General features: G+C 35.5%; 2 protein-coding genes across 2 annotated transcripts; one reads left to right on the forward strand and one right to left on the reverse strand.

Annotated features, from left to right (window-relative positions):
* Positions 1-6,912: 6,912 nt before the first annotated feature.
* On the forward strand, positions 6,913-17,586 carry LOC125815074 (protein DETOXIFICATION 29-like). The gene is made up of 8 exons (XM_049494476.1): positions 6,913-7,230; positions 7,317-7,512; positions 7,589-7,934; positions 9,939-10,025; positions 11,255-11,311; positions 16,704-17,061; positions 17,154-17,240; positions 17,325-17,586. Exons 1-8 carry the CDS (start codon positions 6,913-6,915, stop codon positions 17,403-17,405), a joined length of 1,530 nt encoding a protein of 509 aa, XP_049350433.1. The 3' UTR covers positions 17,406-17,586.
* A 166-nt stretch (positions 17,587-17,752) lies between these two features.
* On the reverse strand, positions 17,753-27,101 carry LOC125815220 (uncharacterized). Its single transcript, XM_049494645.1, is given in 5 exon segments — positions 17,753-17,961; positions 17,963-18,113; positions 20,630-20,835; positions 20,924-21,076; positions 26,544-27,101. Coding segments are annotated over 5 exon segments (1,059 nt in total). The 5' UTR covers positions 27,036-27,101; the 3' UTR covers positions 17,753-17,904.
* Positions 27,102-27,435: the final 334 nt, after the last annotated feature.

The raw sequence follows: 27,435 nt of genomic DNA on the forward strand, positions 1-27,435 counted from the left end.
CCTACTACCCCCCGTACTAGGCAACCAAGGTACCAACCCCTTGATACGGTTACCCGGGCCTACAACCCCCCGAACTAGGCTTGGTCGATTCACAACACTTATATAGAGAAAATCATATACATGTATCCATTTCATCATCATTTCAATGATTATATGACCATCTGACTCATAGGACGTACATTGGACATTCCATTTCCTAAGAATTCTATCAATGGCATTTTATCAAACACATGGTGGGCTATTGTTCATGTAGATAAAATTATTTCTTTCAAGAGTACTAAGTCCAATCAATTCCGAAATACATATAAATCAGCCCACCAACAACATACATATATATATCAACCTTCATAATTTGATCATGGAAACATGAAAACCATAAACATCACATAATAATTCAATTTCATGATAATATGCAAAAATAGACCATAATAGAATGTGTAGTAGTAATTCCATAATTCAAAAGTTCAAAAATGATCATAAGGACCCATAAACTTGAAGTAAAATAGAGGATAAATGGTTGGACTTGTGGAAAGGAAGGTTTCCACAATCAACCCACATACCTCAACTTTGGAGAATCCTTGATGAAGATTGGAATGGAGAATTGAAGCTTGAGATTGAGTCTTGAATCCGGATTAGAGCTTGAGATTTTTGAATTTGGTTGAAGATCTTGGTGAAATTTTGAAGAAGGCTTAGAGAGTGTTTTTTAGTGTTTTGAAGCTAGAAAGAAATATAACTAAGTATGGGACATATCCTTTTTTTATAAAAGAAAAACGTCCCCAGCCCGCTACAGTAACTTAGCTCTCTGGAAATTGTAATTCTGCCCGGACAGGTTTTACGAAAATGATCATAACTCCTTCATCCTACCTCGGAATGAGATGAAACCAATTGCATTGGAAAGCTAACTCAAAGGGCTTTAATTTAATAGGTGGTGGCCCTTCCAGTTCCTTGTGTGCTAAGATATATGCCCCTTTAAAGTTGACCCTCCAAATCGCATTTTTTGCGATTTTCGAATTTTGATACGGTTGCTCTAAAATTCGGGTTAGACCCATTTCCCACTCAATTTGACCCCCTGAATAAGAATATGAAGTCGAATTTCCGAAATCATGCACGGATTTTGAGATATATGGAAATTACAATTATAGGTGTTTCCGAAGCACATTTTCGGGCATTTTTGGGGTCGTTTCATAAGTACTCCTAGCTTTTGTGTTGCTCAACTAGTTTGTTCTAAAGAGTATTGGGTATTTCGATTCTAGTCCTTACACTTGTTCCTATAAATATTAAGCATCTGATTTCGTGTTTATGGATCTAAGAAGTGTCACATGTTTGGTTCGGTCAATTTGCCAAGAGTTTCTGATTTTATCTTCCCTTATCATGAACTAGTTGTTGTTTGCTTGGTATGTTAGGTGTTAATGCATCTTCTGTTTTTAAACAATAAATGTTATGATTTTAAGAGTATTGGATTAATTATTGATTATGAATCAGTGATATGACTTATTAATTAATTCAAGTAGTCTTTCAACTCATTGTTTGGAGTTTCGTTATTTGTCCTAGTGTTGTTAATTAATTCAAGTGCTCTTTCATTATTTCGTTTAATTTCACCAGGTCATTTGTAGACTGTAGTTCAGTTTGAACTTTTGTTTCAGTTCCTTATGTGCAATCTTTTGTTAGTAGAATTTCGTTTAATGTAGAGCAGCAATGTTTGGGTTTGTTTAATATCATCGCATTACACTAGCGGGTCGGCTTTGCTTGTTACTCTTTTGGTTTATAAGCTTCTTCTTTTTTGGCAAAAATCTGAAAGTTGCATTGTTATATTGTATAAATCAACTCTCTGCTGCTCGATAACATGCAGATTTTTTTTTATTTAGATTTTATCGATCTAAGTTAAGTTGCCATGGATTTGAGTCTAGCACAAAGTAAGTTATGATTCCTTTTGTTAAGAGCGAGTATTCACCCCGCTCTCGGTTAGTTTCATGACTCCAATATGGCCCTATCTTGACTATGACTATTACCCAAATAGTTTGGTTAAATGTTGAATTTAAATAGTCAATCTGTTAGGATACGAGAATAAAATAAAATGTTCCTCTCTTATCAGTAGATATATTACTTCAGTTCTAAATGAAGTGGCATGTGAATGTGCATATTCTTTCTTTAAGTTATGAATTGATTGATTGTTATGTTGTGCTAGGGTCACATCCCTCTTTTGTTTAAACTTTGTTTTAGTAAGGTTATGAGCTCATATGTCTTTATAATAGACTGACCATTAGATGGTTTTCTTACATTGTATAATTACATTTTATCAATTAAGATTTTGTTAGTCTTTTGCTGCCTATAACTATAAGATTCTGATGGTGTTAGCCACTTTGTCTTTAGATGTTCTCTGTAGTGAATATTAACGGCTTGACTTTGTTTGATGAGAGCTGCATCGATATTTGTTCATGATTAATTATTAATCCTTATCTTATCATTTTTGTTGCATGTGAAATTGCCCCGAGTCCCACTGATTTCTTCCTCATTTGCATTTCGATAATCGGGCCACGGAGGCCCAATTCTGCCCTTTTATTGAGTCAGCCAGTAACGGGTGTGCAAGGCTGGAAAAAACACACTGATATACAGTGTGATACAGTAATATACATCAACCGTATACATTGTATATTACATCGAAGATGGGCTAAAGGAGCCCCAAAATTTCAGCTTTGTGTTTTTGTAACTATTGGACCAAAGGCTCATTTATTTTGATTATTTTGTTAGTTTAGGACAGGTGAAAATTGGGCCTACGTGCCCAAAGAGAAAGTCAATTGGTTTATGTTTAGTTTTAGGGTAGGTACAAAATGGGTCAAGGGCCCAAAGTTGAATTTAGGCCCAAGTACCGGCCCAGGCGGACAGAAACCGGACTTGGCCCAAGCCTTCTCTTCCTTATTATTTAACGGTTGATACTTGTTTGTTTGTTTATTTGATTTTGAGGTTTTCCTAATTCGATTCCCTGAAGAAACCATTTTGAGTTAATACTTATATTTTCTAAGATTAAGTAAGATTATCTATTTTCTACTGAACTCTCTTAAGAATGTTTGCAAATTTTACTTAAATATTATCCTTATACTATTTCCTTTTCCCGTAAAAAATAATTTCAAATCTTAAGTTTGTTTATTTCTAAACTAATCAAGTATGCTTATCTTTTAAAAATGATTAGCCAAATATTTCAATTGCCGGATAACAGCGTGTTAGCGGGTATTTCGGGTGCTTTCAAACCCTTCTCAAAATGCTAATATGAACCCCGAACCCAATTTTAATATTTTCATTAGATTTCTGTTTTAATCTTTTGAAAAAGTAGTTTTCTTGATTTTTCTTAAAAATTATGTGGTGACTCTTAAAACCAATTTTTTTTTAAAAAAAATAAAACACTAGATACAATAATTTTAATTAAAATTATGATGAGAGCAAAAACTTTGTAGTTGCAACAACTAAAACTTCAAATCCAACTTGTTTTGTTAAGATGCCTAATTTGGAGATATTTTTATGTTTTAACTTCTTTTTATGATGCATACTAATTAGGAAAAATGTAGACTTAAATATGGTCTTTATACTTGATTATTACTCGTTTACTATTTAAAATTAGATATTCATTTTTACTTGTCACTTTTAACATATTAAAAAAGATAATTGATATTTCCATGCTTTACTAGGGATGTAAATAGAGCGTGGCAAGTCTTGACCTGTTAAGATATTGCGCCATCTGACTCTGCCCTTTTTAGCATTCTTAAGAGTCTTGTCTTGTAATGACCCGGAAGGTCATTTTTAGAAATTGTCAAAAAATTATCATTTTATCCGTTTCAAAAATTGTCCCGGGTCATTTTTTATCAGTGTGTGAAGTTGGCTTTGAATTTTGATTGAAAGATTGTGATTTTTGAAAGTCTTGAATTCTGATAGGCTTAAGTTATTTAAAAGCGATTTTCGATAACAATCGGGTTTCAAATCTCGAAATGGAAATTCCATCAGCGTAAGAATTATTTAACATATTGGTCATTGTTTGTATCACATAAATTGTGAGAAACAAAGTAAACATATACCACGTGTTATTATATCTACCATCTAGACTTTTTAACTTCGTGCTTTTGTGGGCCGGGGCCTACATTTTATTTTATTTTGAAAAATTATGCTAAACGACAAACATTTAGAGTATATTATATAATATAGATATAGTTTTGATCATTTATTTAATTTGTAGATATAGTTCTGTGAAATTTTACTATTGGTTTCTAATTATATAAATCTAAAATTTGTATAATTTGATCCTTGATTGTATAGGTCTAAAATTTGTATAATTCGATTTTTAATTGTATAAATCCATAATTTGTAAATGCTTACCCTAGTTATCTGTATACGATTTATGAAAAATTCATATTAAATTACCCTGTTTATATATTGAAAAGCGAAATATACAAACAGAATTTTGAAAAATTCTTAAATGTATAAATACACAATTCGTATGTACTTACTTTGTTTGTATATTCGCAAGCGAAACACACAAATCGCAACCTTCATAGTAAACAAAACTACCTATGAAGCACAAATATCAAAACTATAGTTATAAAGCCTTATTGTGTCTATTATCTTTGTTATTTCCTAAATTTTCTCTTCTTTTTTTTTCACAAACCCATCCTTCACCTACCCTGCCCTATTTAAATTTTACCTGGCCCCACCTCATCCCCAAATCTTCTCATGTTCTGCTGCTCCACTAACAGCTTGTCCTGCCCTGCCCCGCCATGCCTACCCCAATTGTCATTTCTATGTAAAATCATTTTCAAAATTTAATACTCCCTAAACATCTATTAATAGTAACAATAATAATGTTATAAAATAGTCATGTCAATAATTATTTTTTGTCATATCTAAATGCAACAAATAAAAATGAACAGAGACCATGAATCCACTTATCAAAAATATTGGTCATGTGACTCATATAGTAATAAAATAGGGAAATTTTTCAAAAGAGCAATATTTTAGCTTTTAGTGGGACTCCTAAGCAGCAGTTTCATTATTTATTGAAAATGTCATTATTTTAGTTTGTTAAGGGATTAGTTATGTATTTATTTTATTTTGATTAATTTGAAAGCATACAAATAATAAATAACAGAACAGAGAAAATCATGGAACAAAAAAAATCAAAAGAGGTAAAAAAGATTTTAAATACAAATCAGTTACGTTTTGAAAAGAGCATAAATAGCCATCTTTCCGTCGAGCGTTTTTTTGCTTTCTTCTTAAGAACATAAAAAAAAATTAAAATAATTTAGTTTGTCTTCCGAATCATTCATCTGATAACTTTCAAAACTTCTTCAAGTTGAATACGACATATTTTTTAACCAGAATTTTTCAAAATTGACAACTATAAATTTGTCGCATCCAGTGAATAATGGAAAAACAATCAGGTATTTTTTTCGATTTTATTATTTGTTTGGATGAGAAATTCGTATATGTCGAGTACAAGAGTGTTGTTTTTTTTTAATTGAATCAGTGAAATCTTTGTATGCATTGGGATTTATAGCTTTTTTCGGATGTTTTGTATCCAAATTATGATGTATAACGAATGAAATTGTTTTTTTTTAGTTTAGTAGTTGTTTTTTCTATTTGAATACATACAATAATTTGTATCCCATTAAGTTAATGTAACTAATCGATCATGAACTATATGTTGAATACAACAATATATGATACAAAAATGAGATGAAAATACAAAGTTATAAATACAAAGTGAGATTGAAATATAAGGTTGTGAATACAAAAGAAATTAAATACTCTCTTCATTTGAAATACAAAGTGACTTTGAAAGGTAAAGTAGGCACATAAAATACAAAACAAAAGAGAAATACAAACTTGTTCACATATAAATTGAGATTGAAATACAGAATGAATACCCAATAAATACAAAATTGTTAGCATACAGTTAGGATGAATACAAATTAAGAAGGAAATACAAACATGTTGGTATACTAATTGAGATTGAAATACAATGCAACCCTTGGGTAATACACAAATCAAATGAGGAAAATTCACCAAAATTTTGAATATTATTTGGTATACCTCTAGTAATTCTGATTGAATCAGTCATTGTAGACAATTAGATGCTTTCCCCGTAATCTAAAACCCTAAAAGCAAATTTTGATATTATCAAATTTTAAAATGTATTAAATATCAAACAAAACAAACATATATATGAATTTCTAGAATCTACAAAATCTGAAAAATTAAAAGAAAATCACAAAAAAAATTGAAATTAATAAATATATGGTGAATATTTAAACAAAATCACATAAAAATTGGAAAAATTGACTGAAAATCAGTAATGTATAGAATCAGTGATTTAAACATCAAATTAAAAAAAATCAAAATTGATAATGGAAATTACCTTGTCAATCGAGAAATCTGCTTGAATTAATAAAGAGAATTCGTTTACCAATAAAGAAAATTTCTTGATGAACAACAAATTAGCACTTTGAAGAAAGATAAACTTGAAACGTGAAAGGTGGGGAAGAAATGTGAAAGTTGGGGAAAGAAACGTGAATGGTGATGAAAAAAGGTTAATGGTATTGGTTTAATTTATTTTTTTCACTTTAAACGGTTATTGATATATAATTTGGTCTAATATAGGACTCTTTCCATAAATAAAATTAATTTAAAATACTAAAATCTAAATACATATTATTTTATAAAAATATCGTCATTCTGCCATTTTAAATAAATATTTTAAAGTGTTGTTATTTTGACTAATTATGTTATGTATTATGACTTAATTGCTAATTTTCCCAATAAAGTTTCTTGAGTAACCCCCACCCTATCATTTATTAGTAGATGGCAACGATTGCCATTTCTAAATTCTAATAACACCTAGAGTGAACACACAAATAATATATGGCAACGATGGAGAATGATAGTGTGGTACCACTTCTAACATCAAGAGTGAACAATCACTCAAATGGTTCTTTTACTAATAATTCTTCATTCAAACCAGATTCATATGATATCGAAGTAATCCATGGAGTTAAAGATTTAGTTCGAGAGTTTTCAGCGGAATCGAAAAAACTATGGTTCCTTGCTGCTCCAGCCATTTTCACCTCCATTTGCCAATACTCAATTGGTGCCATAACTCAAGTATTTGCGGGTCATATTGGTACCATTCAACTTGCTGCTGTCTCCATTGAAAACTCTGTCATCGCTGGTTTTTCTTTTGGCATCATGGTATGTATATACTTTCTGATATAATAACTATTAGTTCTAAATACCTGAACTCAATCAATTTAGGGATTTGCTTATTGTGATTACAGTTGGGAATGGGAAGTGCATTGGAGACGCTATGTGGACAAGCATTTGGAGCAAAACAACTAGACATGCTAGGAACTTATATGCAACGATCTTGGATAATCCTCACCGCAACATCACTAATTCTAATGTTGCCTTATATTTTTGCCACGTCACTTCTCAGACTCATTGGTCAAACGTCAGATATATCGAAATGGGCAGGTATAGGCGAATCTAAGACAGATTCTATTCATTCATTAAACTTAACTGACTCTATATTCTGAATTCGTTTATACAGGTACATTTGCTGTGTGGATGATTCCACAATTATTCGCGTATGCACTAAACTTTCCAATACAAATATTCTTGCAAGCTCAAAGCAAGATCATGGTGATGGCCGGCATAGCGGCAGTTGGACTTATCGGACACACTTTGTTTAGTTGGCTATTTATGCTCAAGTTAGGGTGGGGACTGGTGGGTGCCGCGGTTGTGCTGAACGGTTCGTGGTGGTTCGTAGTGGTGGCTAAGTTGGTGTACATATTCAGTGGGGCTTGTGGAGAAGCTTGGTCTGGATTTTCTATAAAGGCTTTTCAAAATCTTTGGGAATTCGTTAAATTATCTTTTGCATCTGCTGTGATGCTCTGGTGAGTTTATTGGTTTAAATTAATTATTATTGCACTATTCATTCACCGGGCGGCTCAATCATATGAGTAGTACCTTTATTGTCATCTACGTGCACACATAACCTATCGAGGATTTTATATTTCCTTTAAACTTAGTTTTTTGTATTATTTACTTTTTGATTAATTATATTACCTGATAAAAAAATAATATATACAAGTTAAAACACAATATATGCAAACTGATGCTTATTCATCCCAAACTAAAATACATATAAACTACTAGAATATATAGTAGATCAGATATTCAATTATAATATTATTTTTCTCTCCAAGTAGATATTCAATCAATTTCATCATAGTTTAGATATGTACTTAATTTCGTGTCTTGTTATGAATAATGACACGTAACACAAATTTTCAAGTAGATATGATATCATATACTATGCTATCAATAATGCATCTTCAATTATATTTTCAATGTACCTAATTATTTGTCTACTTTTTTTTTTATAATTGTCTTCAATTACTTGTTCATTTTGATAAATCAAGAAATGTCAAATTTCTTTTATCTATTATACCCTCAATTAATTACTTTGAAAAAGGTAAAACTTTTTTAAAATCTTAAATTTTTAATTCATCTATTTCATAATTAATAGGGGTAAAATGATAAACTCACTATGTTAATAATTATTTTCTTAATAGGTGTATCAATTTAAAAGTAAATAAATAATTAGGGACAGAGGGAGGGAGTATGTTTCACTAGACTCAAATATTAATTCGTTAATTATTAATGTGAGAGTGAACATTGGGTGATGTGAAGAAAGATGAAACAATTTATTGACTTAAAAATAAACTATGCGCATGTTCTGTAATAGTACACAATTTTAATATCGCTATTCAATGGCCAAATAAATGAGGCTGCTGCACTGAAAAAAAAACTGATTGTAATAAAACATTTAAATTATTTTATCATTTTACGAGTTTTACACCGGAATTATTTATTATTTTAAAGAAAAATATTGAAAATACTCCTAAATTTGGCGTGAATTATTATTTTCATTCTCAAATTATTGGCAGTCTTTAAAACACTCACTTGACTAACTGAACTTAAATATATCCCGATCTCACAACATGAGTGAAATACATCCCTAAATATTTTCGTCAAGTTTAGGAGTACGATGTTTTCAACACTTCTCTTTGCTTTTATTAAGATCTCATGCTCCTACAAGAGTTTGAGACTACTTGCTATGTCATGTGGCAGATCAGATGTGTATTTAAGTTTAGTTAGTCAAGTAAATGAGTGTGTTTAAGACTGTCAATAGTTCGAAGACAAAATTAATAATTTACATCAAGATCAGGATATTTTCAATCCTTCTCTTTTTATATACCTATCTAAACTATTAAGTACTTCATTTATATATTAAGAAAAAAAAAAAAACATACCTCATTGTTGAGTTAGCTTTACACTTCTGTTTTTGATTGAGAATATATCTTTGACCAACTCAGTATTGATATGTGTTGTAATATAAGGAGAGCAATAGTTTAGGTCAATAGACATAACAATAGGTAGTTAAAATATGAAATTTGATAACTACTTTTATTTGCAATTTTTCTTTACTACTCTTTTTTACTGATTAAGTTATTTCTTCATTAAAAAAAAAAGAAGAGAAAAAGCTTCTTGAATTTCGGCACCATTTGGGCAGTGTTGTGCATCTCAAAACCTATTTAGGGTTTCGAAGTTCTTGTGCAGAAGAAAGATTAAAAAATCCACTGATTCGATTAATTTTATTTTGTCAATGAAGATTCTAGATTAAAATGTGGTTTCATAAAGATAATTCATATTTGTTTCGCAAAACTATGGCATATAATATTTGTCTCTCTCATATACATCGATTTGTCCTAGGTTGTCTTATATTTAAATCTTGAAAATAAAGTCATTTTCGATAGAATGTGCCTTACCTGACAATTTGTATGATAAGTAATTAATGAGGATATAAATGTCATGATTTTAATATTATATTGCAGCTTAGAGATATGGTACTTCATGGCACTAATTCTCGTGGCTGGATATCTCAAGAATGCTGAAGTGGCCGTCGATGCAATTTCTATTTGGTCAGTTTACTAATTATTATTTTTAATGTGATACTGACATCATTTTATTTAATTTGGCACGAATCTTTAGGCTTCTGGTAACATCTTTTTCTATATATTTAATGTAAGTATTGATTGACCATAGTAATAAGTAGGATACTCTAACTCGATCGTATATATTTAACGAAAAGTACAACTGTTAATTTTATATATTATTTATATGTGTTGTGTGCATGCTTTTATGTATTTTCAAATATCAGTAAGGATTGTGATATAGCATAAGTAATTTATTTTTTATCTAACGGTTTCAGCTCTATTAGATATAGAGTCATTTTTATTAGGAACATATTTTCTTTCAAATTAACATTATGAGATTTTCTGTGTGAATCTGGATAGTGATGGCCCTAATATGGATTTCGACATCGGGTGAAAAATCAGAAGAAAATACATTCTTAAAGAAAAAAAAACTTTTAACAGTCATTACAAGATTTATAAAGATATTTTTATGCGCTATATCACTTGACCCCTTATAATAAAAAAAAAATGAACCCATATAAGTATATTACCGTTTTTTTAGTCCATTTTGTATATAATTTGAAATATTTAGGGAAAAGGCAATAATTTCTTACTTTGTGATTATGATTTCCATTTTTTATATTTACAAACTGATTGAGGGTGATATTCATGTCTATCATCACAAATTTAAATTTTGATGGGTGAATTAAAGTGAAAAACTAAAAACTCTGTTGTTGGAGTTATAAAAGCTTGAAAACTCACAAATATATTTTATAATTTATTGAAATTTTTGATAAATTAATGATTGAGGTTCGTTAAAGATGTCATTTGAAGTTTTGGTTTAAAAGTGAAAGTTATTTGGTGATTTTCGTGGGTTGAAGTTTGTAGGAGACTAAATTTAATTTTTGTATAATTTCATATAATCTAGAATAGAAGTATTCACATACACCTCTTATACACAATTTATACACGATTAATACATCGTTAAACAATAACTATATAATATTGTATAATCTTATATACCGAATGTATAAACATTGTTGAAAAAATTATTATATGAGTGTGAACTAAAATTATAACTATGTAAGTGCAATATATATTATATTATTGAAAAATTACTTGGGCAATAACCTCACCAATAGTTATTTTTACAAATTGTTTACGTTATCAATGTATAAAAGTTAAAGTACTAGTATCTTTCATTTTTTAACAATGATATCATCATTTGATTGTAGTATGAATATCCAAGGCTGGACATTCATGGTTGCACTTGGATTTAATGCTGCAATAAGGTAATCTTATATAAGAGAATGCATTCAAGTCGTCAATCCTTGAACTATGTAATATACTTTATTTGTTGGGTTACGAACTAGCATTTCACTTGAGGTTTCTTATCTACACAACTTTGTGTGATTATTGAAGATATTCACTATGAACTATAAGAACAATAGAATTGGAAAAGAAGAAAGTATTTTTTAATTTTCCTTTTTAAGCAGTAGATGTACAATGACTAAATCCTATGTATTTATATTTTCCTTACTAACTAACTTACCTAACTTTTTGGTAACTACCTTCTAACTAACTTCTTGAAGTAGTCCTAACTAACTCTAAACACTCTCCTTCTTTTTTAACTATCTCATTACTCCCCCTCAAGCTAGGTGGTGTAAAAATATTTAATACCCCTAGCTTGGACTGTAGATAGTCATGTTGTGGCCTGTTGAGACCCTTGGTTAGCAAATCAGCCGGCTGATTATGTGTTGAAACATAAGTAATCTTAACCAGCCCTTGTTGAAGTTTTTCCCTGATGAAATGACAATCAATCTCAATGTGTTTAGTACGTTCATGATAGACTGGATTAGAGGCCAATAGAATAGCAGACTTGCTATCACTATATACTTGAACTGGTAATTGAACCTCAGCCTTTACTTCTTTCAGCATTCCAATCAACCAAACTAACTCTGCCACAATAGAAGCTAAGCTCCTATACTCAGCTTCAGCTGAGCTTCTTGAAACAATGGTTTGCTTCTTAGCTTTCCAAGACACCATAGACTCTCCAAGTTTAATGACATAGCTAGTCACAGACTTCATTGTAAGAGGGCATGCTGCCCAGTCTGCATCACAATAAGCTGTAATTTCATTACTACACTTGCTAGATAGTAGTATACCTTGACCTGGCTGTCTTTTAATGTATTTGACAACTCTAAGTGTTGCATCCATATGAGACTTCTTTGGTTGATGTAGAAACTAACTTAAAGTTTGAACACTAAAAGAAATGTCTGGTCTGGTCATGTTTAAATATAGCAGCTTCCCAATCAGTTTTTGATAGACACTTTGATCTGTTAGAGGCTCATCTTGATTCTGTCCAGTTTGATCATCATATTGCTTTGATGTCAACTTTACATTTACATCCATAGGTGTTCCTGTAGTCTTTGCTCCTGATAAACCAACTTCAGAAATAAGTTGAAGTGCATACTTCCTTTGATGCATGACAACTCCACTGTTTGACCTTACAAACTCTATCCCAAGAAAGTATTTCAACTCTCCTAGATCTTTCATCTTAAAACTTTGTTGTAAGGACCTTTTTGTTTCCTCCACCAGCTTTAAACTACTTCCTGTTATTAAAATATCATCCACATAAACCAAGATTATCGTAGTTCCTTCAGTTGTCCTCCTTGTAAACAAAGAGTGATCATACTGACTTTGCTTGAAATGCAGCTTCTGTAGACTTTCTGCAAACTTATGGTTCCATTGTCTTGGTGCTTGTTTAAGCCCATACAATGACTTTTCCAATATGCATACCTTATTCATATTCTCCCCCTGATTGGAAAACCCTTATGGCATAGACAGATATATCTCATCCTCTAAATTTCCATTTAGAAATGCATTATATACATCCATTTGGTGTATATGCCAACTCTTGGACACAGCTAAGGCTAGAATGGTTCTTATTGTGACCATTTTTACTACAGGAGAAAAAGTTTCTTTATAATCTATGCCCTCTTGCTGACTATATCCCTTAGCTACCAGCCTTGCTTTATACTTTTCTACTTCTCCAGTTGACTTCTACTTAATCCTATAGATCCACCTACATCCAATAGCAACCTTCCCTTTAGGCAACTCAACTAGTTTCCAAGTGTTATTATCTTGTAATGCTTGTATTTCAGCTTGCATTGCTTCAATCCACTTAGGATCTTTACTAGCATCAGCAAAGGAAGTAGGTTCAGTTAGCACAGAAGTTACAGCAACAAACTCTTGGCAAGACTTAGATAAGTGACTGTATGAAACACACTCCTCTATAGGATACTTCACTTGTTTGCCCATATTTAAGGACACAAAATCTTTCATCCAAGCTGGTGGATGAACTCCTCTAGTAGACCTTCTATTCACCACTGTCTGAGGATCATTAGACATACAATCCTGTCCTTGAATTGTTTCCTCCATTGTATCTTGTTCAATATTATCAGTCAAGTTTCTGTCTAATTCTGTATCACACTGAGTTTCTTGTACATACCTATGATTAAATTTGTTCTTGTCACTCATGTTATCATATCCTAACTTTCATTCTACATTCAGCATATCATTATCCAAATGATTTACAAAAGGACCTTTTTTACTTTTATCTAAAACAGTTAAGAAAGGAAAGACTGACTTTCTGAATATCACATCTCTACTCACAAAGAAGCTGTTGGAAGTCAAATCTAACAAAATATAACCCTTTTGGGTTTCTGAGTACCCCATATGTACTGCAGCCTTTGTCCTAGATGCTAGTTTATCACTTTCAGTTAACAATGTAGCATAGCATAAACAACCTAATATTCTAAGATGAGATATAATTGGCTTAACACCATACATCATTTCATATGGAGATTTACCTCCTAGAACTCTGCTAGGTATTCTGTTTATCAAGTAAGCAACTGCAAGTACACACTGACCCCAAAACCTTATAGGAAAATGGCCCTGAAACCTTAGCGCTCTAGTCACCTCTAATAGATGTCTATGCTTCCTTTCAGCTACTCCATTTTGCTGTAGAGTATAAGGACACGATCTTTGATGTACTGTACCTCTTTCTTTAAACAAAGTAGCACATATAGCATTCATAAATTCAGTTCCATTATCAGACCTTACCTTCCTTACCACTTTGTCAAATTGTGTCTTGACAAACTTCAAAAAATAATCTAAAGCTACACACACATCTGCTTTATTTTTTAACAGAAATAACCAACTCATCCTTGAGAAATCATCAACTACTGTGAGAAAAAATCTGTTACCATCAAAAGTTGCCTGTTTGTATGGACCCCATACATCCAAATGAATCAAATCAAAAATTTGACTACTTTTAATACTACTAACAGGAAACATATTTCTGGTTTGTTTTGCACAAGGACATACAGTACACTCATTTAGCACTTTATTCACTATTTCTGAATTAACAGGAAAAACTTTACTCAACATTTGTGCAGATCCATGTCCTAGCCTCTTGTGACATACATTCAATTCCTTTTCTGATAACTGTTGTATCCCTAGCTTCTTTTCAGGTACAACAAATGACTGGTGCTTTAATTGATCTTTTGACAAATTCCTTAGCAGTAGGTACAAATCATCCTCCTTTTTACCAACTTCCCTCACCTTGCCAGTGTAAAGCTCCTGAAACACACAAAAATAAAGGAAGAAAGTGACTGAGCAATTTAACTCCTTAGTCACCTTACTCACTGATAATAAGTTGTACTTGAACTCTGGTATGTGATAAACATTTGTAATCACACTTCTTGGAGATATGTTACATAATCCTGTATGAGACACATATGACACTTCCCAGTAGGTAAATATACAGGTTTTGGCTCTTTAACCTTGATAACAGACTCACTAGAAAGCATATCCAAGTTTGACACCATATGATTAGATGCCCCAGTATCTACAATTCAGACCTGACTATTTTCAAAAATTAACAAGACTTTACCTGCAGTATTAGCTTGAGTTTCATGTGCATGGCTTGAATCTTCTGATTTTTGTCCACCTCCTTGATTCTGCTTCAGCATTTGAAGAATTTGACTATACTAATCTTTGGTGAAATTACATCATTGTAACTGGTTTGAACATTCCTCTATATTACTCATATGATTTTTCACAGGTACATTAGTGTTACCTCCATAGTTGAAAGAAACTTTACCAGACACATCCTCATAATCATCCTTTCTTGTGTTGTTAACATCCCAACCATGTAAGCTCCAGTTCCTGTACTGGTATTCACTTTCCTTTTTGACTTGAAATCAGATGGATACCCAATTAACTTATAACACTGATCCTTAGTGTGTCCCTTGCATCTGCAAAAATCACACACCACTGGAAAGTTCTTCTTGAACTTGTTAACCCCTTGGGAACTAGAGCCTCCACCAGTTCTTGAGTACATTGCCAGAGGATCCATTCCAGTACTACCCATAGAACTTAGGCCTATATTTGACCTACTAGAGGTCATTTTTTGACATTCATCATTTACAACCATAGCATAGGCTTGATTTACTGTAGGAACATGATTCATCAACAAGATCTGACTTCTTGCTTGTCCAAATGACTCATTCAATCCCATCAAAAACTGATACAATTTCTAGCGATTTAGATGATCCACAAAACCTCTTGCCTTTTCACAATTACATCCAGGAGGTGGTACCAAAGTCTCAAATTCATCCCATAATGTTTTGAGCTTTGTAAAGTATACAGACACAGAATCTGTACCATGTTGCAAGGTTGCAATTTCTTTGTGTAGACTGAAGGTTCTTGATCCATCTAATTGATCAAACCTTTCTTTTAAGTCATTCCACACAGCTTGAGTTGATGATGCAAAAGCTACTCCTCCTAGCAAACTCTTTGACACAGAATTTAGAAGCCATGAGAGAACAATGGCATTCACCCTTTCCCACTGACCTCTTAATTCTGCACTTACATCTTCTTGTTTACACGATCCATCTACCAAATCAATTTTGTTTCTTCCAAGTAATGCCAATCTAATCGACCTACTCCACAAGGCATAGTTCTCAATTCCAATAAGCTGGAATGAAATCAGATTAACCCCACTGATATCAGCAGGACTCAAGAACAGAGGATGACTATAATCAACTCCTTGACTCATCGACATAGCTGGAATGGAGCTTGGATTTCCAAAAATTCCACCAACACTACTGGTTTTAGTTGTCTGTTCACCAGTTACCCCTTGAGTCATGCTTGTAATCTTTCTTCTTTTTCAAATTGATTTTCGGAAGCTAAACTGAATTATCAAGACGATCAGAATTCTTTAGACTCTGATCTTCAGACGTAATACACAGAAACGAACAGAATTCTCCAGATTCTGATCTTCAGACGTAATACATAGATGACTTCTCCAGATTCTGATCTTCAGACGTAATACACAGATGACTTCTTTAAAGTTTTATCACCCGCTCTGATACCATGAAGATATTCACTATGAACTATAAGAACAATAGAATTGGAAAAGAAGAAAGTATTTTTTATTTTTCCTTTTTAAGCAGTAGATGTACAATGACTAAATCCTATGTATTTCTATTTTCCTTACTAACTAACTTACCTAACTTTTTGGTAACTACCTTCAAACTAACTTCTTGAAGTAGTCCTAACTAACTCTAAACACTCTCCTTCTTTTTTAACTATCTCATTAATTATGTTTATGTACAGCGTAAGGGTGTCAAATGAACTAGGAGCAGGACATCCAAGAAGTGCAAAATTCTCAGTAATGGTAGCCTCCATCACTTCTCTTTTATTCGGGATGTTCCTGGCAATGTTGCTTCTTGTTTGTCGGAGTTGGTATCCTCTATTGTTTTCAAACAATGAACAAGTCCAACATGTTGTGTATGAGCTCTCACGTATCTTAGCTGCCACCATTGTTGTTAGCAGTCTTCAACCTACTCTTTCAGGAGTGGCTATTGGAGCAGGATGGCAAGCTTATGTTGCATATGTAAACATAATTTGTTACTATTTGTTTGGTATTCCAATAGGTCTCATACTTGGCTTCCTCCTTGACACTGGTGTTAAGGTACAATTTTCTTTGTCTTAACTTGATTTTAAAAAAAAAAAAAAACAATCTCGTAAGACAGACATTGTATTATTTAATACATGATTTTGTAGGGAATTTGGTATGGGATGCTTGCGGGTACGACTGTTCAAACTGGTGTGTTGATCATGATGATCCTTCGAACTAATTGGAACAAGGAGGTAAGGCATACATCAAGAATCAAGTGTAGGTTAGTTATTACTTTTAATTGTAAGTATCTTACAAATAACTTGATTGTAATACAGGCTTCCCTTGCCGGAGACAGGATAAAACTATGGGGAGGAGACTCAAAGGTCAAAGAAAATGGTGAAAACCTTATTAACTGACTGCAGACGAGATCCATATCATACTGTTTGTTTAGTTTGGATGCCACAAAAGCTGTTGTGTGTGTGTGTGAGTGAGAGAGAGAGAGAGAGCAATTTTAATACGTAGTTTGCATGTGTATATCAAGATTATCCGGGGCATGTGTTGGTTGATACATGAATAAGATGAGTAAATTCCTCTCTTCAACGCTGGATGACATACACAAATCGAGAATGTTCTCTACATATTTACAGTATCTCTGCCAAAAAGAATCAACTAGTTTCTTGCCTGAATTGACACAATGGATACTTGCTTTTACTCTCAGATGTTGTCCAAGAAATGAGTGTAAACAAATGCAAAGTGCAGAGCATAGCAGAATTGATATTTGCTAATTATATTAAACAAGGGTAGAAATATACAACAGGAATTTAGAATGGTAATACACATTAGCCTATATATATACTTACCAATAAAGAATAGAAAGCTAAACAACAAACATCTTTACAAGTATATATATATGCTTCATTTTTGCAAAAAGAGTGCAGCTCCAACCAAGGCTATCCATATTGTTAAAATTGCCCCAGAATGATTGGCTTTTCTCCAAACCAACTGGGGGCTTCCAGACCAGAAAGTCTCCCACCCAGTCCCTGCTCGATGGAAGCTGATTTGTTGTAGACCGGCTTTGTCTTTCATCTTTGTCCTTCTCTTTGTCAGTCCATGATCCAGCATAACTACACAAAAAAAAGGAAGGGAAATTAGTGCTGATCTTCAATGATTCTTGGAATCACTCAGCCTCAGGAAGCATGAGTACCTTAAAAGAATTACTTCGTAGAAATGTTATCATGAATAAGCAGTAGTCCCTTAAGTTGTGAAAAGAAGCAAACACCTAATATCTAGTAAAGAAGAAGAAAAGAATGTCACCCATATTTCATCATTTTTATATGTTAAGTCAATATGCTGAAAACTCCACACTGATGTGTTGGAACTGCTGAAGAATATTACACCATACTGTGACATCATGTACTATACACATGTTGTCATTCAGTTACCATTAATCTTCTCGCATGGTTAAATGAGTCTAAATGAGCTTCATTCAATCAATTTCCAACTTCAGAAGGTCTGTCTCTAATACAACTAATTAGATTACCCAAGAAGTAACAAGTTCAGTCCCTTAGAAAGGACTTCTATCTCATACCCCTTAAAGTTAAGGACATTACAAGTTAATAATCGAGTTCACATTAGAAGGTACCCTCATCCATGAAACCAAATACTTCAAATTGACAAAAGAAAAAGTAAAGAAAGGATGGGGGTGGGATGGGGGGACAAAGAGAAATCGAGCCCTATAGTTTATTCATAGAAAGCCTCGTTACAAGAAAAAGTTCTCAGATAATCTTTCAATCATCTGAAGTCACATTCCTAATCAGTGGACCTCTGCAATCCACTTCCATAGAGAAATTTGCATTTGTTAATAAAAGAGGAAAGAGAGGGAGCATACTGTAATAGTATGTTAAAAAAGCTAATAACCTGTTCAAAATGCAAACCTTTTCTATCAGAAAGATCTATGTGAAGCTGAGAGGCAAGTTTGTGAAGATGACAGGGAGTCAGGGAGAAGACTTGTGTGTCTAACCCAAGCCAAAATGGATCTTTATGGTGAGGCTGGCTGCTCATCGAAGTCTCTAAACTAGAGACAGACTAGCTCACCGGAGTGCTGTTGATAACCTGTATTGTCCCTTGTGTAGCTGCAAATGAAAGTATCTCTCACCTTTTCTTTGAATGCGAGTATATCTGCTAATATATGGGGTAATATTCTTCAATAGCAGGAGATACAGAGGCAAATGCTGCTTTGGCAGGAAGAGGTGCAGTGGGCAGCAGTAAATTGCAGGGGAAAGAGTTCAGCTGCTGAATTGTATAGAATGGCAATGGCTTGTTCATTATACTATGTTTGGCAAGAGAGGATTATGAGAATCTTCCGGGGAAAGCAGAGGACTGTTGGCGCAATAGGCAGGATGATTATCCAAGAAGTTATCTTTAGGGGAACCTTGAAGGCTAAACTAGCTAAGAAGATGGAAAGCTTGAACTTCTATCCTAGCAGAATCTACTATATGGACTATAAGATAGTTTAGCATTATTCTCGTAGTTCCTTTTCCTCCGATTTCTGGTTCTACCTGTTGTTTTTGTGCTTCGCTTATCGCAATATTTTTCTGTTGTTAAATGCAACATAAGGCTTTCCCTATTATTTGCTATGCCTTCTTTACTTTTGGAAGTAAAAAAAAACAAACTACTTTGATATGCATTGCTTGAGTCGAGGGTCTTTCGGGTACAGTCTCTCTACCTCCACAAGGTAGGGAGAAGGTCTATGTACGCTCTACCCCCACCTGTCGGATTTTACCAGGTATGCTGTTGTTGAACTTTGTTGCTCAAACTCTTCAAAACTTTTGACAGGTACAAGTCAGATCCTCCAAAACTAGTGCATTTTTGGAGGATCCGACATGGGGGCAGCAGTATTTTTGAAGAGTCCGAGCAACATAGGCTGTTGATGTACTATAGATAGAGGAGTGCATGGACCAGTGGAAGAGTAGCTTACAACTGATGCTGGAGCCATTTTGCTCAGCTTCAATTAGTTTCAAGTGCTTTTTGACTTTGTGTTGCAATATTCCAATTGGTAAATATAATTTATTTTACTTACCCCAAAAGCAAAAGATAATTTCAATTGTTCAACTTTCCTGCTACATCTATGCTTTAACCAATAGATATCATGGAGGCATATATTACAAAATTTTCCAATAATCCAAGGATGCTAAAAGTAGCACACAAATAACAGTGGTGTAATAGTCAATTTCGCTGGACTGTTTCACCACATACCTGTACTACCTCCAACCATTACATACAGGTATCAGATAACTTCGCCCAATGCTTATCAAGGCTTCAGCAGATCAGAAGAAATTACCTAGATGTTTTCGTTTCTGCTGGAAGTTGAACCATGGTTTTCAAAGTTCACACCCACTTCATTTACCACTAAAGTCACACTCTTGGGTAAAGAACTTTAATTAAATTACTGTTACAATTATATTGATGCCAGCTAGTAACTTTATGATCAATTCATAATCGTATTAAACGACGAACCACTAATGTAACATATTGATTGCCCCAGGAACTTGCATATCATGCCCACTGCATAGAAGCAAGTAATTGGTACTGTTTTATTTAGCTAACATACGCAATATAATATTAGATGAATGGGACTTACCTATCATAGCTAGAACCAATAAGTGGTATAGTAACCATTTCTTCTTGAGATATCTTCAACTTAGGTGCTTGCAATATATAACGAAGCTCTGCAGCTTGACGTCGGATGCTGACACTGGGATGTTTCCTTTCTAGTTGCTTATACAAATCAATGCAGTCTGAATGGCGGTTATTAGCTTCATAAGCCATAGCAAGCCATATTTGTATCTGAAAGTTCAATTTGCATATGCAATTAGTCTTAGAAAAAAAATTAGCACATTTTGTGTGTTTACTCAGGAAGTTGCTTGCCACTAACCTCTCCACCAAACAAGGTTGGTCTAGGAATGATAGTAAGAGCACCTTCAAGGAACTCTATTGCACGTCCATACATGCCCTTCCCATAAGCCTTCTGGCCCAAATCGAACATTAATTGAGCAGTTTTTCTGCGTTCCGATTGCTCCTTTGCCACCTAAATTTCAAACCAGAGTTAAAACGATGATTTTGAGATTAAAGGATCTGAAATTTTTCATCAGACCAATTTTTAGCCAAGTAATTTGGAAAATATTTACACCCTTACTAACTCATCACAATAAAGCTTCACCGCATAAAGCAAGTTTTTTGGTAGAGCGTATTAGCAAAAATAATGCATGCATTAAACCTGTGTATTTGTGGTACCTTGTTTGGTACACTTTTTCATGCTATGAATAACTAATGCTTGCATTAGTTTTATACTCTATTGTGTCTACAACAACAACATGCCCAGTGAAATCCCACTAGGTGGGGTCTGGGGAGGGTAAAGTGTACGCAGACCTTGCCACTACCTCATGGAGGTAGAGAGGCTGTTTCCGGGAGACCCTCAGCTCAAGAACAACAAATCTAAGTGACAGGAGAGATATATATAAAACATAACAGCCAATACAAAAGCTAGCGTATAATCAACAAATGAGACAATAACAACAAGAAAGTAATGCGATGCGTGAAACGCAGTAAACAACATAAGGCTAGGTCTACTCCAAACGCTAACAACCCATACCCTTGCAAGGGAAGACAACACGCTAACCCTACTAACCTTCAACCTTAATACGCGACCTCCACTCCTTCCTATCTAGAGTCATGTCCTCGGTAATGTGAAGCATAGCCAAGTCTTGTCTAATCACCTCCTCCCAATACTTCTTGGGCCTACCTCTACCCCTCCGCGTACCCTCTACCACCATTACCTCGCACCTCCTCACTGGGGTGTCTGCGCTCCGTCTCTTCACATGTCCAAACCATCTCAGTCTCGCTTCCCTCAACTTGTCCACCACAGAGGCCACTCCCACCTTCTCCCGAATAACCTCATTCCTAATCTTATCGCTCCTAGTGTGCCCACACATCCATCTCAACATCCTCATCTCCGCAACATGCATTTTATGAACGTGTGCGTTCTTGACTGGCCAACACTCCGCTCCATACAACAAGGCCGGTCTAACTACCACTCTGTAAAACTTACATTTAAGTTTCGGTGGAATTTTCTTATCACACAATACTCCAGAGGCAAGCCTCCATTTCATCCAAGCAGCCCCAATGCGATGTGTGACGTCATCGTCGATGTCACCACTCCCTTGGATTACAGCCCCAAGATACTTAAAACTTTCCTTCTTAGGAATGATTTGTGCGGCAAGTCTCACTTCCACATCTGTCTCATCCACCACATCACTGAATTTGCACCCCAAATATTCTGTTTTGGTCCTACTCAACCTGAACCCTTTGGACTGCAGCGTTTGTCTCCACACCTCCAACCGCGCATTAACTCTGTTCCGCGTCTCATCAATCAGTACTATGTCATCCGCAAATAACATACACCATGGGACCTTCTCCTGAATAGACCGCGTCAACTCGTCTATCACCAAAGCAAATAGGAAAGGGCTTAGGACTGATCCCTGATGCAGCCCCATCTCAACTGGGAAATGTTCTGAGTCTCCTCCAACTATTCTAACCCGAGTCTTGGCTCCACCGTACATGTCCTTTATCGCCCTAATATAAATCATCGGGACTCCTTTAGACTCCAAGCACCTCCAGAGGACATTCCTCGGTACTTTGTCATAGGCCTTTTCAAGGTCAATGAACACCATCTGTAGGTCTCTCTTCCTTTCTCTATATTTTTCTACCAGTCTACGCATAAAATGAATGGCTTCAGTAGTCGAACGTCCTGGCATGAATCCAAACTGATTCTCAGAGATGGACACCCCTCTTCTCACCCTCATCTCCACCACTCTCTCCCAAATCTTCATAGTATGGCTCAACAATTTGATACCCCTGTAGTTGTTACAGTTTTGGATATCACCCTTGTTTTTATACAACGGAACCATTGTACTCCACCTCCATTCTTCAGGTATTTTTGTTGTCTTAAAGATAACATTAAACAGCCCAGTTAACCACTCTATGCCCGCCTTGTCCATGCTCTTCCAAAATTCTACCGGAATATCATCGGGTCCGGTCGCTCTTCCCCTACTCATCCTACTAATAGCCCGTATAACCTCCTCGAACCTAACGCACCTACAGTATCCAAAATCCCGAAGTCTTTCAGAGTGTGCCAAATCACCCAACACAATGTCTGCTTCCCCTTTTTCATTTAAAAGTTTGTGAAAGTAGCTACGCCATCTTTGCTTGATGGAGGTCTCTTCCACCAGTATTTTGCCTTCCTCATCTTTGATACACTTCACTTGGTCCAAGTTGCGCGCCTTCCTCTCTCTTGCTTTTGCGAGCCTATACAACTTCTTATCCCCACCTTTGTCCCCCAGCTCGACATACAAGCGTTCGAAAGTTGTCGTCTTCGCCTTCGTAACAGCTAACTTAGCTTCTGTCTTTGTCGTCTTATAGACTTTCTTAAGCGTCCGCTTCTCTTCCTCGTCTACGCACTCCGCCAATTTTATGTATGCAGCCTTCTTCGCTTCCACTTTACCTTGGACTTCCCCATTCCACCACCAATCTCCTTTATGGCCTCCAAATTTACCCCTTGACACCCCTAACACCCCTAACACCTTAGAAGCAACTTCCCTAATGCAACTAACTGCTTTATTCCACATGCTGTCTGCATCCCCGCTACCACTCCAAGCCCCCATCCCCATCAGCTCCTCACCCATCTCCCGAGAAAGGGCAGGGGTCAACCCACCCCATTTAATCCTCGGTCGATCAGGTATCATCTTCCTCCTCCTATCCCTCTTAATCTTCAGGTCCATCACCAAAAGCTTGTGTTGGGTAGTGAGGTTTTCACTTGGGATGACCTTGCAGTCCTTAAAGAGACCTCTATCACCCTTCCTAAGGAGTAAGTAATCTATCTGGGTCTTAGCTACCGGGCTACGAAAGGTAACCAAGTGGTTCTCCTTCTTCGGAAAGCATGAGTTAGCAATCACCAACTCAAAAGCCTTAGCAAAGTCTAGAAGCGAAGTTCCACCTCCATTTCTCTCCCCAAAACCAAAGCCTCCATGAACATCATCAAATCCACTAGAAGTTGCCCCGATGTGGCCATTAAAATCTCCACCAATGACAATCTTCTCGGTATTCGGTATACCTCTAACTACCTCATCCAAATCCTCATAAAAGCGCTTTTTGGCCTCCTCGTCCAAGCCCACTTGAGGGGCATAAGCACTAATGACACTCAAAGTACATCCTCCAATGACTAGCTTAATCGTCATCAGCCTATCATTGATCCTCCTAACCTCCACCACTTGCTCCCTCAAATCCCCGTCTACTAAAATACCCACTCCATTTCTATCCCTTGACCCTCCTGAGTACCACAACTTAAACCCATCAACATCCCGAGCCTTGGCGCCTACCCATCTAGTCTCTTGGACACAAGCTATATTTATCTTTCTCTTCTTGAGAATTTTCACTAGCTCTATGGACTTCCCCGTCAACGAACCTATGTTCCAAGATCCTACCCTCACGTTATGAGAACCCGTAACCCCCTTATCACTATTATCCCTCGACCTCAGCCTCAACCGAGGACATGACTCACTACCACCATCAAATACCAAATCCACTAGAACGAAACTGCAAACACAGTAAGATCTACACAGGAATACACTAAAAACTGCAACAGTAGTACACAGTAAGGGGCAATATAACAACAGCTACACTATATGGTCCAGTACAGTGTGTATTCTAAAGGACACGATAACACCCACTATATTATATACTGCAGCACAGGTCAGAACTATATTAGAAAACTGAAATACTGTTCCGGGATAAAGGATCTGCAAGAAAGAGCCCAGCAACGACTAGATTCAGAGCAAAAAAGAGAGAGAAAAGGATAGATAGAACCTGGTCGGTGAAGATGGAGGGTTTCGGTGATCTATGGGTACTTTTCCGGCCAGATCTGGTTGATCTCCGGCGACACACAGTAGCACTGTCGTCTCTCTTCTGGACTGGTCGCCGGGGAAGATAGATGAGTTCGCCGGAGAAGCTGAAGAATGTTCTTACCTTCGCCGGGGTTTGCTGTTCGCCGCTCGCTGGTCCGAGCGGCTGGAGCTGCTGCTCGTTGTTATCGTCCTCACTGGAGCTTAGGAGGAGAGAGAGAAAGAGGCTCGCCGGTCGGAGCTGGTCCTCGCGTCGCTTCTGGCCGGCGCAGCCTTCGATTTCGGCCGGAAATACCAGAGAGAGAGAGAAGAGAGAGGAGAGGAGAGAGAAAGGAAGTCATTTAAAAGAAGGAACACCATACTCTATTGTGTCTAAAGGTGTATATTACTAATACCATGGATTTCTAGGTATTAGTAATGTAGGGTTTTAGTGCATGCACTAGCATTGTTAAAGACCTCATTGCCCCTTAAAATCTTTTTTACATCTTTTCAACCATAATTGTGAAGGGTATCTTTGTAATAAATATTTTATGCAATGTATGCTATTATTAATACACCAAACCAAACAATGCATAAGAAATCATCTATGTATAATTAATGCAAGCATAACTAAAACAAGCATTTCTAATGCAAGCATTACTAATACACTCTATTTAGCATTATTTTTATGCACTCTACCAAACGACCCCTAAAGTATTTGATGAAGCATGCAAAAGAAATATATGCAATAACAGTTTTGAGGATATTTGCAGCATATTTCTACTGTCACTACAGCTCTTCGAGGGTGTCTTGCTTGCAAATACTCATATTATTCAAATAAGAAAACCATTTCCAACTAGTGGAAAATAGGTTTTAGCCATTGATGCAGTACAAAATGAAATTACCCACGATAGTTTCCTTTCATTTGCTCACCAACTAGTGGCTACCACGATTGAAAATGAAATTACTACTCCATCCCAGAATAAGCGTCACTTTAGCACAAATATTTTTTCCAATACATCTCACCTTAGGAATTCAAGATAAAAAATAGTAGTATGTTTTTCCAACTACACCCTTATAGTAAAGAACTACTCATTAATAGTCCTCAATTATCAAGAAATATCTAATAAATAGGGTTACCTTAGTAAACTATACCTTCTTTTTATTATATTATATTTCTTAATGGGTGTGAAATGAGTTAAAGTGAAACTAATTTTGGGACGAAAGGAGTACTTAACAGTCACCAAATCCAAAATTCAACCCGAGTACAGTTTCAAAAGTGATGCTATAACAGCAGTTAGTTAAACATAGATGAAAGTGTACACCGGAAAAGGGCATGTTGATCCTATCATTACTAGGTGCATCAGCTATTTATCTCCAAGAGCTAATACGTAAACCAAGTAATTATACTGCGAAGATATAAAGCATAATATGGATGCAAGTTTCAAGTTCCTTTGGTTCATCTTCTCGTCTGCCTAAATCTAGATGGGCGAGAAGTAGCAGGCACGAAAGCTATGATTGGTGGTGTGCACAAACTAGCCCGAACGCTATCATTATAAATAAATAAGGCATGGATTGTTATAACATCAATAATAATACAGGCAATGATAAAGGCATCACCTTTTCGAGCTCCCTTCGAACTCTTTCACGTTTCTCCTCCTCAGTTTCTTCACTGATTTCACCTTCTTCACCATACTCCTCATCAACACGATTCTGCAACTCCTCAGCTTTTTTCTCCAATTCCTTCATTTCCTCTAGCTCCTTAACTCTCCTCTTCATTTCTTTCTCCCAATCGAACTCTTCTCCTCCTCCACCACCTTCTCCTTCATCTTCAACACCATTTCCATTCTCATCATCACTTGAATTCTCATAATCAACCGCACCCACTTTCGAATTCGCTTTACCCCGAAAACCCACTTTCGGATTTAATCTTTCTCTTTCATTTTCAAACCCACTAGAAGCATACATGCTCTGATTCTGACATGGATCTTTCTTCACAAAGAAGTTCAACAGAACATCCCTCGTTTTCCGATCTGGTAAGACTACGGCACGTGGAGTGGTCAAGTGAGTTCCGTCAAGCAATAGTGCTATGTTTCCGACTACTACCGCCATCTCCGATGAGTACTCAAATGAGTGAAAGAGGAAAACAGAGTTGGAATTTCAAACTGGGAAGAGTAGATATTTTAGCATATCAGTGCTGAAATGACGAAAAAGACCTCCGTTTGCGGTTTTGTGATGCTAAGTTAGTTGTAAATAGTGAGAAATTGTCTGGGTATTAATGGGTGCAAGAAAATGGAGACGTGGCCCATCACTATAACAAGAGCCGTGTGGCAGTGAATGCAATTGGGTCTAAGAATTATTTTGTCACGGCGTCAGCCTTTTCTTCTTTCACGGATGACCCACCATTCCCCGCCGTCGATGTGGCGGAGAAAACACCATCGACGGCAGAGAATGAAACACGATGAACCCTCAAAGACTAATCCAGAATTTTAGTTTCTAGCTTCGGAATAAA

Source organism: Solanum verrucosum, unplaced genomic scaffold, assembly GCF_900185275.1.
Source record: "Solanum verrucosum unplaced genomic scaffold, falcon-dt-bn FXZP01000085.1, whole genome shotgun sequence".
Taxonomy (NCBI): domain Eukaryota; kingdom Viridiplantae; phylum Streptophyta; class Magnoliopsida; order Solanales; family Solanaceae; genus Solanum; species Solanum verrucosum.

What these genes read in the sequence shown, in the direction of transcription:
- LOC125815074 (XM_049494476.1), top strand. Translation starts at nt 6,913, where the DNA reads ATGGAGAATGATAGTGTGGTACCACTTCTAACATCAAGAGTGAACAAT. An exon ending in GTTTTTCTTTTGGCATCATG is followed by an intron (nt 7,231 to 7,316) that starts GTATGTATATAC and finishes TTGTGATTACAG; the next exon opens with TTGGGAATGGGAAGTGCATT. An exon ending in GTCGATGCAATTTCTATTTG is followed by an intron (nt 10,026 to 11,254) that starts GTCAGTTTACTA and finishes ATTTGATTGTAG; the next exon opens with TATGAATATCCAAGGCTGGA.